The sequence below is a fragment of the Anarrhichthys ocellatus genome, unplaced genomic scaffold, assembly GCF_004355925.1.
Source record: "Anarrhichthys ocellatus isolate YVR2014 unplaced genomic scaffold, GSC_Weel_1.0 scaffold7, whole genome shotgun sequence".
In the NCBI taxonomy this organism is placed as follows: domain Eukaryota; kingdom Metazoa; phylum Chordata; class Actinopteri; order Perciformes; family Anarhichadidae; genus Anarrhichthys; species Anarrhichthys ocellatus.
This window is the reverse complement of record NW_022280037.1, coordinates 4038947-4054777: the sequence shown is the minus strand read 5'-3', so window position 1 is coordinate 4054777 and position 15831 is coordinate 4038947. Positions and strand designations below refer to the sequence as shown.

At 42.8% G+C, this 15831-nt stretch overlaps 1 protein-coding gene across 1 annotated transcript in view; it reads right to left on the bottom strand.

The window, feature by feature from the left end:
* The window catches only part of itpk1b (inositol-tetrakisphosphate 1-kinase b), a 26923-nt gene that overhangs the window by 6834 nt on the left and 4258 nt on the right, over positions 1-15831 (bottom strand). Inside the window, exons 3-5 of the mRNA XM_031847130.1 lie at positions 14123-14147; positions 7348-7473; positions 4433-4550 (exon numbers count right to left, since the gene is read on the bottom strand). Of these exons, the coding sequence (XP_031702990.1) occupies positions 4433-4550; positions 7348-7473; positions 14123-14147 (269 nt within the window). The remainder of the gene's footprint in view (positions 1-4432; positions 4551-7347; positions 7474-14122; positions 14148-15831) is intronic.

Here is a 15831-nt window from a genome sequence, read left to right as displayed (position 1 = left end):
GGTTTTGGCCATCATTCCTATTGGTAATAATAATAATAATAATAATAATAATAATGTACGAGAGCTGTAACAATTAGTCGATTAATTAATTGGAAGAAAATTAACCGGCAGCTATTTTAATAACGGAATAGAAATTCCAAAGACTTCCTGGTTGCGACTTTTTAAAATGTGACTATTTGCTGGTTTTCTTAGTTATTTATGAAACTAAACTGAATATCTTTGGGGTCTCTTTGGGGAGTTTGGGACAAAACAAGCAATTTGCAGACGTGGCACCTGGTTCTGGAACAATATACTGCCACATAATAAACAAAGTAATTCATTAATAATGGCATATTATTTGATAATAAAAGTAACAGTAGCATTGTTAAAGCCTTACAATGTGCTCTAGTTAAACGCTGAGACTGGGGAATGTGGCGACATTGCTAAAAATAAGTCCAACAGGACAACGAAAGTAAACTGTCGGGATTTATTTAGGTTTTAAAGAAAAACCAACGACAGCCAAACCTGAAAGAGAAAAAGAGGAAACTGTAAAACTGTGACATAAACCTTTTCACTGCTTAGAATCTATAGCAGAGTAACCTTTTATCTATTTTACTATCGATGTTATATATATTATATGATGTACACATTTATGTTGTTGTAAACATGCATCAGAGTTCATAGATCGACATCTAGGATCAACTAGATACGGGATTATTATTGCCATCTTCAGGTACTCTCTCTTTCGCTTTGACCTTATTTACAACCCGTCTGATCGCCCGACTGTTGCTGCAGCAATGTTGTCGTGTTTCAATGACTTTGTTGAGTCCAATGCTATCGCAGTCAACAGAAATGATGACCCGAGACATAATAACCTGGAATAACCCTTCGAGTATGCACACTGTTGTTGTGCCCTAAGGCTTAAGAATTGCTCCACTGCAGCTGAACATGTGCTTTGACCACATTGTACAAAACTAATTTCCTAATAGGAACACTTATTTTCCCTTCAAAAGGGAATACATCAGCATCTCAATCTGATCTGGCATGGTTCAAATGTTTCTATTTTTTGCTATTACATGACGGATGAGCACAGAATACTCTTCTTCTCTCTCACAGGCAGTTACTTGTTCTGCGCTCTATAACCTTCAATGTGCAGCCGGGTCCATTCCAGCAACAAGTCACTTTTGCCTGTAGGGTTACCCATCAGTCATCTGTGCACTGGTTACAGCCACGCTCACCACACTGCTGTTATTTCACCAGGACGAGAGTAGCAGCATAATGTCTGGTCGGGAAAATATCCACCGTTACATCACTGAGTTCCCAAAGTCTGATGCAGCTAAATTTTGTCGAACAAAAAAACCATCAAAAATAATCCAAACCTTGTCAAACGGAAAACATTTCATGCTCCAAGTTCAGGACTTATAATAAAGAGACCGAGGAATGGTGGATAAGAGAGCGTGGCCAAGTTTGTAATAGCATGCGAGCTTGGCTCTGGTTGACGCTTTCGGGCTAACGGGGGAAGAGAGGCGGGTGTGGAGGATCAATCTCTGGCTCTGTCTAAACACTGCATGCTCGCAGCAGACCCGGCGGAGCCGAGGACGACGTTTACGGGACTCCTAAGATGAGACGAGATGCTTTTTAAATGTCATTATCCAGTTACACTGCTTTTTTTTGTTTTTATCTCGTTGGGACATCCGCTGCACACACGCCACCATCTGTCTGGTCCGTTACATCATATTCACGCATGCAAATAAATTAACTCCAAACTTCGAGGCACCGACTGGTGAGCCTGAGAATGAACAGAGAAGAAATGTCTGAACAGACTGTTATACCACCTAACATTCAGATCATATCTTCCCTCTGGTTTCATGCATTCATACAGAGACTGACACGGTGGTACATTCAGCTTCATGAAATGTGGTGTTTAGGTGGAAGGCTGAACTCTTCTGTTGCTATTTAGAGCTTGTTTCCTAGAAACCCCAGCATCCTCTCTCTGCCTGCCCCCCCCCCGATAAATCAGCAGGATTTTCAATATATCAAATTTAACTCCAAACAAGGCGCTGTAAGAGGTTTACACTTCAATTACAATTATGAATCATCTATCTACTTTGACGAGATATTCATCATTTAATGATTGCGAAAATGCACTTTCACATACGACAGGCTGGAAACCTGTGATCTAGTCGGGCGATCCCGTCTGCCTACTTGGCTCGTTGGACTTGGACGAGTGCTTGGGTCTTAAAAAGGTCTGCGTTTGCCTTTCTCATGTTGTAGCTATGATTAAATATTGATCGCTTGCATAAACACTTGTTCAGTTGGTCCTTGCAGAGACCTAAAGATAATATGCAAATAAGCCCGAAAAGGTTACGGTTTGATCCAGAGGAATCCTGTTTGTATTCAGAAGAATCCTTTCACCCTGAGCCGGAGAAGAAGAAGCTTAAAACACTGAGGGGGGATTTGTTTTATACAAGAGTTGACTTGACGACGGTTTCTGTCTATAAAAACAGTCCACGATATCAAAAGTCAAGCATACACAGGAACCAGTAGAGTCCACTAAGTAACGTAAACAGTTACCTTTCTCTGGCTAACACAGGAATCACAAAACCAAGTAGGACAACAGAGCAGCGCCAACAGTTTCAATCAGCACGACCATGACTCAGTGACACTGATCCATTAGTGCTCCCGCTATTTTCCTATTAAACATATCAAGATGATGCTGATGATACTTGTGTACTGAAGTTGAAATCCATTTCAACAAGCGAGAGTATAACAGCTAAATGCACCGCGACTGGAGCTATTCAACAAGGAGAGACCACTCAAGTGATAGAATAAGGTTTCCAGAGAAAGCACAAACGCGCCTCAAGTGCTTCCTTCTATTGAGTACTATTCTGAGTAATGCAGACTTAAGCATGGCGAGCTCCCTGTGGCCTTTAAGCACTGGGTTGCCTTGGCAGCTGCTTCTGGACTCCATGGCCTCTGCTGATAAGGAGGAGGAAGTGGCTGTGTCTAAGAAAGCTAGGTAGACTTTCCACACTCTCCCCTCTAAACTTATACCAGTTCTCTCAGTCCCTCTGACTGAAGAAAGTCAATTTCTCCTGAGCCTCGTGCTGTTTTTCCGACAATCACAGTGGCGTGGTGAAGGATTATAATGGCTTACACTCCACGCTTGTGTCTAAACTAACCACAATTGTCAGGGAGGTTTGGTATGCAAGCCTGAGTGTGAGCAGAGAGCACCACTAGCATTAATGGAAGCAGAGTGGCGAAAAAAGGAAAGAAAAGAAGAGCTTCCTATGAATGTAGCCAGTGAGCCGTCTTCCCCCTCAAACCTAATGTAAGACAGAGCGACGCAGCTTATACTGTTATGCAACAGCCATCACGTCTGTTTGGGTAAAAAGACGTCTTCTTGTGGTTCTATTTTAAGACCTAATGACACTGCAGACATGCCGAAATGCCTCTGATCCGTTGCTCAAAGAGTCGTAGATGATCAGTAAAGTAATACTTAAAAGGTTTACATTCCCCGCCATGTACGGGGTTAAAGGAAATGTGGATGAGTCACAGGTGTGTTTACAGTGTGTGTGGGTCGGGAATGTGTTCCTGTCGTCATTGCCTTTCTCCGCCTGCAGCCAAAAGATATCTCTTGCCGATTAGTTTATGGTCTCTGTGACAGAGGAAGGTGTTGGACCGACTCGGAAGCAAATTCTGATCCATCAGCGACAAACCTAAAAACGGAGCCAAGTTTATACTGGGGTCTGGCAGGGGGAAACGGAGCGGTGCATTTGTCGCGTGAAAGGGAGGAGAGAAATTATGACATCAGCTGGCAGGAATTAAACATCTGCTCGGAAGCATCGAATAACATAATTCAAGAGAGAGGCGACAGCGCTGTCATATGTTATCCATGTGTCCCCTCTGGAAGGGAAGAGGAAAAACAGAGAATCTGCAGTTACCACGACTCTGCCTTCTACCTTACGCAACACGTCTAATGATATTAAAAGGGACAGTGTCCATGAGATCAACAGTTCTGTTATTACATTAGACAACTTCTGGTTTTATAGAATATTGAGGACTGGGAGAGGAACAGAGATGTTAATGGTGTTTAACTCAAAGCCTGGACACACAAATTCAGTCTTTGTATACGACTGAATTCATTTAAGATACATGTACCAAAAAAACTGTGTAAAATTGCAAGTCTTTAGAAATAAGTGGTGCTGAAAGCTTGGTGACAAAGTAGCTGCTTGCGCGGACGGTTGCTCACCGGACTTTATGTGTTATTTTCAGTGGAACCTATTTGGACCATCCACTCTCGTCTCACAACGGATTGCAAACTATGTTGAATCTCAGCTAATAAAACACCTTTCCTCTCGTTCTCAGCACAGGTCATTAGTCAGCAGTTTGAATTTGTGTGTCAAATTTTACCAAATGTACAAATGTCACCAAGTTCCATGAAACATCTCACCTTGCATACAGCTCTCTATCCTGTGGATGAGTTGGTAGGACTTGCAGCGGTCCAGCAGGGTTCGGATGGCTGGGAGGGGGTCCAGGACGATGGTCTCAGGGTGGGCATCGATGTAGTCCTGAAACACACAGACGCAAACATTAGAACGTTTTTTTATTTACATAATGCTTAAAGATATGTTACATAAAATATGCAAAAAGGAGGGCTGCACACCAGCACACTGCGGCTTTACACCACAAAGCAACCGTCTACCATCACACAAGCACATCTATACAGATCGGAAATGTTAACACATCAAAGTGGGCAAACTACAAATTCAAACGCTGAGTTGAAGGGTCAACACGCCTCATTCTGTATATGTTTATGAGCAAGAGAGAGCATGAGATGTATGCCAGCGGGTCTTTGGAGGTTACATCACTACATCTCTGCGTGGCCGGCCGTTGGGTCAGTGCGAGGTTCGCTATTTTACATAACTACACTCCCCATCTCTCCTCTCGTCGGCTCTGCTCTGGCCCGACACCACCTCCTCTCCACTTTGCAGCTCTCCGTGCTCTCCCAATTTCCATCGCTGCTCTGTGGATTTCTCTGCCAACCGTTCCTTCTAAGCAATTTGTCCCGACTCACAAAAACGCTCTCAGGTGGAGCTGGCTGACCGGCACATCACACAAACAGCCAGTCACATCACAGCACCGCTGTCATACACGCTTGCGTGAAATTAACAGGCGGAAACGTCAGACATTAAAGACATACAGCTCACACATACACTAATTGACGCATTCAGCATGTAAACGAATGTTTTTGTCTCGACACGGAGGACCCGTCTGTGGGATTTGCAGAGATCTAACGGGCAATGCTGATCAAAGCCAGTTCAGCGGTTATGTAAAGCAAACGCGCTTCCGTAGAAAAATAAATCCAGACTAATCTTCCAGGAGTTTAGAGGAATACTCTGCTGATAAGTACCGTCACTTTTTTTTTTTTAGAATAATAAACGCATTCAAACACAGTGAATGAGGGGGAGGTGAGATGGAGACGAGCGCTGGCTAGCAGGTGTTAGAGAGGAAAAGAGCCAGACGTATGTCAGTGTGGGTGAGAGAGAGAGAGTGGGTGTTAAGGCTGCACATCTTCTGTTCGTTTTTTCTGTTTCCATAGGGGGGAAAAAAAACCCAAGAGAATATGGACAGTAGAGGATCTGTGCTACTGGTTGTAAACTATGTCTGAGATGCCACAGGCATCAAAACCTGAAGTGGAAAGTAATTTTAAGCACTTGTACAACCAGATGGGTGCGATTCACCACATCAGCTTGAGTGACATAAGTACCTATATGGCAGCAAGACAACAGAAAAACGATGGATCATCACTGCACCCATAATCACGCAGCTCAAGAAACATCCTCATAATATTTGCACCAGGTCTGCTGTGCACACGACTCACACCTCAGGCCACTGAATCACCAGAGTGCAGCCCAGCCCGACATTTTGTTTTGAATACCGAAGTACTTTAGAGTGGAAGGCTTATTCCCTTCATTTATGATCAAATCTGAGACATATTAGAAATGCGCCTATGCTTACATCTCAACGAAATTATAATCACAGATGACAGCTGTGTTCAGGTGAATAGATCAAATAACTGTAACAGCACGTCTTTGTCTTTTTGTGTCTCTGTGTGTGCTTGTGTTAGGTGAGGCTCTGAGGGTAAAAAAAACCTTACGAGCTGTAACCTATGATTCTGAAGCACACTGAAGACACACACTTTATCTAAAGTGCTCTTCTGTCACACAGACCTTTAGAAAAAACAAGGTGTGTGCATATGTTTCAAAATGACCAAGGGTACCATAAACGTGTGCAAATGCATCCATGTGTTAATATATTGACCAGGCTCTGCTGTGTAAGTGATTGCTCCACACTGACTTCCTGTTTGTTTTTCCTAATTGAGCAGTCAGGAGGAACACGTTGACAGAATTGCATGACGTTGATCATGATTACAGCTCCTCGGTGGGTGGGGGGGGGGGAGTGAGTGAGTGAGTGAGTGAGAGAGAGAGGTGTGGTGATATAAAATACATTTTCACACGATCTATAACGCTGCTAGATTAATGAATACAAAGACATACACACCAGTTTTCTGAAGTGTGTTCACACTGTCACATTTGGAGCTGTGACCTGCGGTTTCATGTGAGATTTGTCACATCAGGAAGAACAAGAATAGCTCTTAGGTAACTTAAAGTGACTCACCGTATGATTAAATATAGTTGCTAATGCCCTTAATGTTCCTGGAGCTAAGCGAAGGCTCTTTGGTCTCTGGTATGTTTACATGTAAACACAGAATTCTGTCTTCCATAAATGTTTATTGCCTGCAGTGCTACACACACAACACTATCTAGAGCTCATTTAAATTGTATCTGAAGAGCTTGGCTAAAGTTCCGTATCATGATCACTGGATCATGTACATGTTGTGTGAGAGATAAGCGCTGGGTATCATTTGAAACGCTTCTTTACAAAACGTTGAGAGGTATGAACATGTTTAGCTACGAAACCTTCTTTATGAAAACTGAAGGTAAAGTGAAAGTTCTTTGATATTAAAAGTTGTCTAAACACAAGCAGTGATACAAGAGATGTGCCTCAGTAACATAATAATAAAATAAAATAAATAACTGAAATAATCTAAAAAGTTGAACAGGAACTACTTGGTCAACGAATACGTTAACGAATAAAACATTTTATGATTTTTTTATACCTGGTGCTACAGCCACATGTCGGACACTGACAATTATTGAGGATCAATACCCATCCATGTGTTATTCTTTTTTAAAGATATTTTTTATACATTTCCGAGTCTATGTAAATTGTTTAGTGATGTACTGGTGTTCTTCACATACCTATAAATACTAATAATGTATACATAAAGACAAAGATGCATACCTGTACTCTTTGCACCAGCAGCACAGCCTGAGAGTCATTCTGGTCAGCCTCCAGGATGAGGTCAGTCAGTTTGTGGATGATAACGTCCAGAGGACCCTGCTCCTCCAGAGGCTGGCTGAGGTCCAGCTAAGAAGGGAAGGACAGCCGTGGGTCAAGGGTTACGGTAAAAATAAGAAAAAGCACTCCCACACGCAGGTATTCATTTATCATATTTAGAGATGGTTAACCAAGGCAATCATCCATAAAAAGCCTTTTTTTAAATTTAAAAACAGCCAAGAGTGTCTCTTAGCTGCAAAGCCATCCCTTTTGTTACCTACGGCAAAGGAAGTCACGTATTTTCACGTAATGCCAGGTGGCTCTATTTTAAATTGGTACTTCTTTAACGTTTAAACAAAGTACTATGATAGTGTTGCAACTCTCATTTCTCAGGCAGTTTAGGGAGAAAACGGTAAAGCCAACAGTACACTTCGCACAAAATCAAGAACATGTTCTCACAAGCAGTATGGCAACTTTTTGACCAAAAGTAAAATCCCCACAGCTTGTTCAGGCCTCAAGTCAGAACTTGCCAAAACTTCCCCACATTCTCCTTTACCGCCCCTAAAGTATTGTGGCCTGCAGTTGGTTAACAAAGTCAAAAGATGTCCCCTATATGTACGGTTTAGTCAAACCACATTCCTCTTATTTGAGGTTAGTTCATCATATGAATCGGGCATGCGTCATTATACAGCACAGCTTAGGTAGGAGGCAGTACTGGTGATGAAGTCTAGGATGTTCAGAAATTACAAACAAGACTGAATCATAGCTGCTCCTGCATGGTCTTGTTAATCAAAGCAAGCAGTACAAGAAAATATATACACTATATAAAGTTAACAGCAGAATTAAAAAAACTAAAATCGATCAGGGTTTTTTTCAGGCTGAGGGATAGCATTTTTGAACATGATGGGAGAGTACTTTTCAGAGAATGAACATCAATTTCAGAATTCATCAATCTGCCATTGCCCTCCTCATTTATACCTGTAATCTGTCAATAGACATGAGTAATCTCTCCACCCGATCCCATAATTCTTGCTTCTTTGGTTATAAAACAGTATTGGGAGCGATGATTCTAAATCATCTTCTATTCATAGCTCTAACTTTGGTGCAGTCAGAGTTTATGTTGCATTTGTTTTGAATTACACCATCAGGATTTATTTCTGGCGTCAGAAATTTTACTGCGAGTTACAAACTTTCTCTTCCTCTGGCCAGGCCTCCAGTCCGAGCATAGTCAACAGCCTCTGAGCATTCGTTTAAAGTTTACCGCAACCGAAAGACTGACCAAGTAGTTCACAAGTAGTCAAAGCAGCTCTCCGAGTGCGATATGATTTATCTAGGTCAGCGCTTGCACACACACAAAATGCTAGGCTGTAGCAACCGATGTTGCTTCCTCTGCTGATGGCGGAGTCCAATTCACAAAAGGCCTGTATTCTGGCTGAACGTGTCCAGTTTGATGCAACAAAGGGAGTCGAGTTAGGTTCGTCTGTAAGAGACGAGACAACTTTCAAAGTTAGAATACGCAAGGTTGTGTGAAAGGACAGACCGACTGTTAGAGAGCCCGATACAGAAGCCTTCAATACGTGGCTCGGTGTACCATTACTGAATAAGGCCATGAGTAAAAGTATATCAAGAGACAAACAAATCATCACAAATCCTTAAGCTATGTTTATTCTAACAGCGTACAAACACTGTGATAATCTAACAGCACATTATGAATATGTGAAATGAAATCATGGGACTAAGACAGTGAAACTGAAACCAGAGCAAACGGACTGTCAGAAGGAGCCAATTGTGTCGGTTGCAGTGCAGCTGTTGCGTAACAGTCACTAACCCATTAGCTAATCAGCAAATGGAGATCACCTGATCATTCCAGACAAAAAAGACAATTCAGCAACACATGTGCAAATAAGCCAGAGCAGGGCAGGACCCCACACTGTCCTTTGTACTGTCCAAACAGTACGCAAACCGAGAGGGGCCACACCTTAGTCACACTGGTGACTGGTGTTGATCAATACAGGATCTGTAAAAGTGTTCTAGTTTCAGTTGGTTTAGGGTTGGCCGCAATCAACCTGTCAGTTCAGCTAACATTTCCTGGTTAATAATTGTGAGAGGTGTGATGGATAGATGACTAATAAGCGTACCCTTGATCCTGCCCTAGAAGGTCAATTGCGCAGAGTTGTAAATCTGTTAATTATCAGTTGACTAAGACACCATGGTGTTTACACGCGGTTCATAAGGAAGAACAAAATAGTTTAGGTCCTACTCACAGTAGGGCAGACCATGTATTGATAGAAATGTATGTATGTTTATTGTTCTCATTGGAGTCCGATATATGAGATATATGCACCTTTCTATGTCGAGCAGGCACAATCTATACTGCACATTATACAGTATGCTTAAATGCAAAGAAAAGGCAACACACCCTGTAATGTGCAAGTCTAGCCACATTTCTTAAAGAGCACAGTATGCACTATACATCAACACAGCATGTCTTTCCCTGCTGATATGCTGCTGGCTCTCATTCCCCATGCTCCATTCCTCCTGCCTGTAAAAACACGTACGTCTGAGTAACAGGCCAACATGAGCTGCAAAAATGTATGCAAGGCAACAAGGATAAAAATGTACAGTGACTCTAGCAGGTTTGCAAGAATTGACACATCAAATATGTACAACACAGAATATGTAATGTTGTATTTTTCGATATATGCAAAATCAGACAAGTGCAAAATATTTCTGTCAAAATGTTAATTCGCAGCCGAAGCTACTGGAGAAGACAGTGATGATTTAGGATTAGACACTAGACGATTGTAGATTAAAAACATTTGATGCACTGTTGGGAGTCAGATATTGAGAAATACTCAACAGGCAGTTTTTGGAGTTGATATGCATCAACCAGTATGATTACATAAACTACAAAGCCAGGTTTAAAAAACAAAAAACAAAACTGCAGATGTTTTGGTGACTCATTGTACGCAGCAGTCCAGCTGGTTTATCAGATATCAAGTCGCAGACAGAGGTGTGGCATAAGGCAGATGCATCAAACACAAACATGCAGCTATGACCTTAACAGCACCGTCATGGTAAGTCAACCCTCATAAAATGTGCCGTCACCTGCGGATAACCTGTTACTGGCTCTACACCAGTATGAGCAGCGGTTGGGACGGGGCCTCGGCGGTAGTGACGGGGGCCTCGGCGGTGGTGTGAGGTACAGCAGGTCGGTAAAAAAACCGCAGCGGGTGCTTTTCTGTCTCGCTAGAGCCGGGTGGGAAAGGGAATGTGTCTGTACTCCGCTGAGGCATGGCTTTTAATCTCTTGCTTACACAACACAGAGGGCCCGTCCACAGCCCGGCCCCTCCACAGACACAGGACTCTACATCGTGGGGGTCAACACCCACTGGCAAAGACGCATCGCAGAGGATGACGCTCTCCTCTCCCCGTGCGTAGACGGAATGACCTCCGCTTTAGAGCTCGTCCAAAAAAGCCAGCAGTAAAGTCACTGATGTCCTGCTAAATGCTAAAAGCAGAAATGTCAGCCGACTTCTTTGCAAGTCCCTCTGGGGCAGAGTGCTCGCAGTGGGCCACGGCGGTGATGGACAGCATAGAAAACATGCAGGATCCTGGAGGGAGAGGGTAGGTCAGGGCCAATATATTTTCAGCTTTGATGTGGCTCCATGGTGGGCCCAAGCGATACTCCAGAGAAGCAAACAGCAAGGACAGAGCTCCCATGTGTACATCACTTTTCAACATAATTGTGTACCAATATGGTGAACACAAACAGCATCGACCTCGTGTTTGCAGCAGTTATTTGTCTCTGCATGGTGAGGTGTCGCCGTGGAGCTGCTTCATCCTTCAGAAGTCTCTTTCTAGTCGTACTAATCTCACCTGCCTTTCGCTTTGTTGTCAGACTATCCCAGAGGGCAGACAGACATGTGATGAATGATTTATTTAGTATGGTGTTGGCACTCTTGTCTAGTGTAAAAGAAACGTGTCAGAAACAAACTGCGGCTGTTGGCCACGCTTCACAGACAGTACACGAGTAAACATTAGCGGGGATCGACAGGACCGGGAATCTCCACCCAAAAACCCTATGGAGAGTCAAACTGGGAGCTCATGAGGCAACTGCCCTTCACCTTCAACCATGATTTAACATTTTTAAAGACATTTTTGGCAGGTGGATAAATCATGGGGGATGAAAAACAACTTGAGAAGAAAAGAGACGCAAGACCTCTACCAGGTCTATTGAGAATAGCTGAGGAATAATGATAATAATATTCAAGGAGATGAAGGAGTAATGATGGACTTCATCTTGGTCAAACTGATCAATATATTATTTATTATCATCTCCACCCTGTATTCAGGACTCCAACAATAACTATCTACTAACTGCAAATATTGGCCACCAATCAGCTTTCTTTGGATGGTGGTCCACTGGAGGACCAATAAATACCATCTCAAGATAATCTCTCATTTGTCAAGCTCCAATTCAATATGTGGGTGAGATCCAGCAGAATGCCGGATACCAACGTTAAATTCCTAAGCACTTACCATATAATAAAAAACAGAACTCGATAACTTTCTATGAACAGCCCACTCAAACGATGGCCATTTGCTGTGATGGGTTTCCTCTCGCAGAGCGAATATTGGCTTCCTCAAGGCCGAGTCCGGTGAGTTAATCTCATCGGCTGTGTGATTCAGACGAGATAATGTACAGAGCACCTGGAGGATGGCTCTTATGAGCTCAGGGGTCAGTATTGATGAGATGCTGCAAAATCGCTCGGAGGAGGGAGAGAGGGAGCTCGGAGGGATGAAAAGGAGAGACAAGGTGAGCGTGATAATGGGTTGCTTGAAAAAAAAAAAAAAGAAAGAAAGAAGAAGAAGAGTTAGAGTGGAAAGATGCTAGAGGCGAAAGGAGCAATCATGAAAAGTCAAACAAAAGAACCATCTGTTCTCCTTCAGTTGTCAGTCCTGATGGGTATACATGTAGATGGTTTCCCACACTAGAAATGGAAATATAAAATGAGCTCCCTGGGGCTGCCAGATTTAGCAAAGATCTGTTCACACAGGGTGACGTCATAACCACTACCAACCCTCTGGAGGATCAACTCTCTCGTGGCAAATACCATATATCGCTGAGTGCAATGTCAAATATCTATACGTCATTTCGACTTCTTTTTCAAAGTTTTGTTTTAGTAGATCGTAAGTAGTACGGCAACTGACAATTTCTTTTATTATCTATTAATCTGCGGATTACTTTCCTCAACTGATGAATCATTAGGTCTAAAAATGTCTGACAATAGTGAAAAACAATGTGAAACCCACAGGTTCTTTCAGCTCTAGTACCAAGCTATCATTCCAACAAAACTGTGTTTGACAGAAATGAGCTTGAAATACAACTGCAAACAACATTAACTATTGGTTTATTCTGCCAGAAAAAGCCTGGGATAAACTTATCCTTGGATATCCATGGTTGACTTTTTATCGTCAAGATCAGCTGGGCTCTCAAACCACAGGGACATGGTTGGCGATTCAATAAATGTGCAAATACGTTCTACTCCAGCCTTCTAGAGAAGGTTAAATGGACTTGATATCCACATTAACGGCACCACTGCCACCACTAAAGCTTAACTAAATGAATAGAAGATGAACACTCAAAATGATCACCTAATCTAAATTTAGAATAACGTTTCAAATACATAATCTTGCATTAGACATCGCTTCACTGACTGCAAAATAAGAGTCTACGGTAAAGTCTAAGGGCTGCTGGGCTCTGACTTCACTAGTGGAATGAGAGAAGACGGCTTTGTACACAGACTTGTAGAACAAGGACAAAGCATTACAACAGCTTCCATTATCTTCACTTGTGAAGCAACCATGACCATACAGGAACCGACTGGCAGCAGAGTCACCGGTGTGAATTCAGAAATACCTCTGGCTAAGTAAACTGAGCTGTCTCAATTGGCAGTGACAGCCAAGCTAAAAGGAAGGAAAGTTTCTGCTGATTTGTGTGGAAGAAGAAAAAAAACCTCAGTGGGCAACAGGTAGTCCTGGAGAAAGAGTTATGAGGAAGGCCAGAGGGCTGTTCAAGTCCCCGGGTTTCCCCCGAGCTGTTTGTGAGGTTCCACTCTCCCACGAGGGACTGAATGCACAGTGGGAAACAAAGCCCTGCTTACTTTGGGACTATTCCCAGGACAAGGCTCTTTCTGGGTGTGCTGCTATCGTTAGCACAGCCAGAGAAAAAAATAACCTCAAAGCAAAGGGGGGGGGAGAGAATTAACAAAAGAAAAGCAGAGTGAGAGGCTGAGAGAAAAGGTGGGACGATTTCCTCCACAACCACAGAAAGCACTTTAACTGACAAGTACTCAACACTGAGCTCCCAGGACCGAGTAACAATTGTTACTCTGCTGCTGTATGTGCTGTGTTTACATACTCCATGTAATGTGCTGTGTCCGATACCCACTAATGACAGCAGCCGTTACTTCCCTGGGGGCCACACACACACACTCAAACTATAGACCCTCACAGAATGAATAGACACTGTCCCTCTGACAGACAACACCGTTTACAGAGCGGAGGCCATATTGTGCCGAGCTGAATTGCATCACAGCTTAAAAAAAAAAAAATCAAAATGGCCCGATGATGCATTCAGACTGAAAATAGCAAGAATGTGGACCAAACAGGGATAACAGTACATTTTACATTGACGGACTGCAAAAACCATACAAAAAAGTTTTCATCCACTTACCTGAACAACTTCTATTCCTCTTTTCCTGAAAAAAAAAAGACAAAAGTAAGGGTCATTAATTTAACCAAAAAGTGTAGTCAGTCATAAATAGACACGGCCATGCATCGAAGGTACCTCAGCTACAAGCTGCAAGACATTATGTATATATTTACTTGCATAGTGAAAGTGACTATTTTTTTACTTTCATGTAATAAAATACAAGCTTTGTAAAACATGTCTTTGCATCAGTTGCCCTCACTGGAGTCATTCCCTTTATCATCCATAAGGCTGCCTTCACACCTAACCAGGTGTTGCAGCGACAACGCCGGACTCCTTATTCTACTGTTAACAAACAATACTAGACTTTTGGATAAAAACAAAAAAAAAAAAATCAGTTGCTTGGCAACCGGCAGAGGACTACATGAGCGGAGTTGTTGGCAGAGGTGACATCATGACGTAGTGAAGCTCACCACTGCACACATGTGGAGCCCAGCACCACAACCACCTCAGCCTGTCCAAGCCCAGTGTGTTTTTGAGCCAGCAGCCCCATGGTAACCGCGGTGCATCCATTCACCGCTTCACAACAATGTGGATATTTAATACTGCAGCTGGCGTGTTTCATGTGGTGTGAATGGGGCCTTTTAGTTCAGTCCCATCTCAGATACGGAGATTGTCTGCTCTCCTATACTGTTACACAGCCAGCAGAACAAAAAGGGGATGAAGGAGAAGACCCAGCAGCAGAGAAGAAGAAGGCCAAAGTCAGAACTTTTTGAACTGGCTTAACACACAAGAATATAGACCAGACACTTTTCACTACACCACTTCTTACTAACACGCAGTATCGTATATCCATTTAACTTGATCACTCATATTGTGTATGTGTGGTCCACCACTGAGAGACAGCATGTGGTTATAAAGTCTATATGTGGATGTATTTGAGGATGTGTTTGAGCACACGGGGTCAGATAATGTGGTCCAACCAGGTGAAGCAGCAGAACCTGTTGGGGCAGTTAAAACTTTGTCCGTTCCTTGAAATCAACACGATCCTTTCTTTACATGATTTTTTAAAGTGATACTGGCCACAGGTTTTAAATAACAGTCTTCCAGTCACTGCAGTGAATGGTATCATTTGGGTGAAAGACTACATAAATACAGTGGGTGTACCTCTATATAATCACGTTACACTTGTTGTGCTAGAGTGGCCTTGACTTGACAGGACTAAGTAACAATATTTTCACTGTGTCCAAAGACGCTGGGGCTAGCTGTTCTCGAGGGCATTGCTATCCCCCCCCCCCCCCCCCCAAATCAGGTATACGAGAGTCAGTAAGAAGCCTCTAAATTGCTGTGCAAGGCTGTGGGACACAAACATAAACCCAAGTGGCTTTGACCAGCAGGAATCCATTCAGTCCAGCTGGACAAGACAGGCCAGACTCCACACTGAAGCACTCACAGTGTCAGCTGCATGATGAAAGAGAGAAAACCTGTTCAGCCACTCTCAGAGTATCACACTGGCCCATTCTGTTAAGGTGAAACATTTGGTTTATTTTTGATAATACGGCCTGAGAAGTATAAAAAAAAAAAAAAAAAAAAAAAAAAAACCTGCTCATATACAGTGGGGCAAAAAAGTATTTAGTCAGCCACCAATTGTGCAAGTTCTCCCACTTAAAAAGATGAGAGGCCTGTAATTTTCATCATAGGTATACCTCAACTATGAGAGACAAAATGAGGAA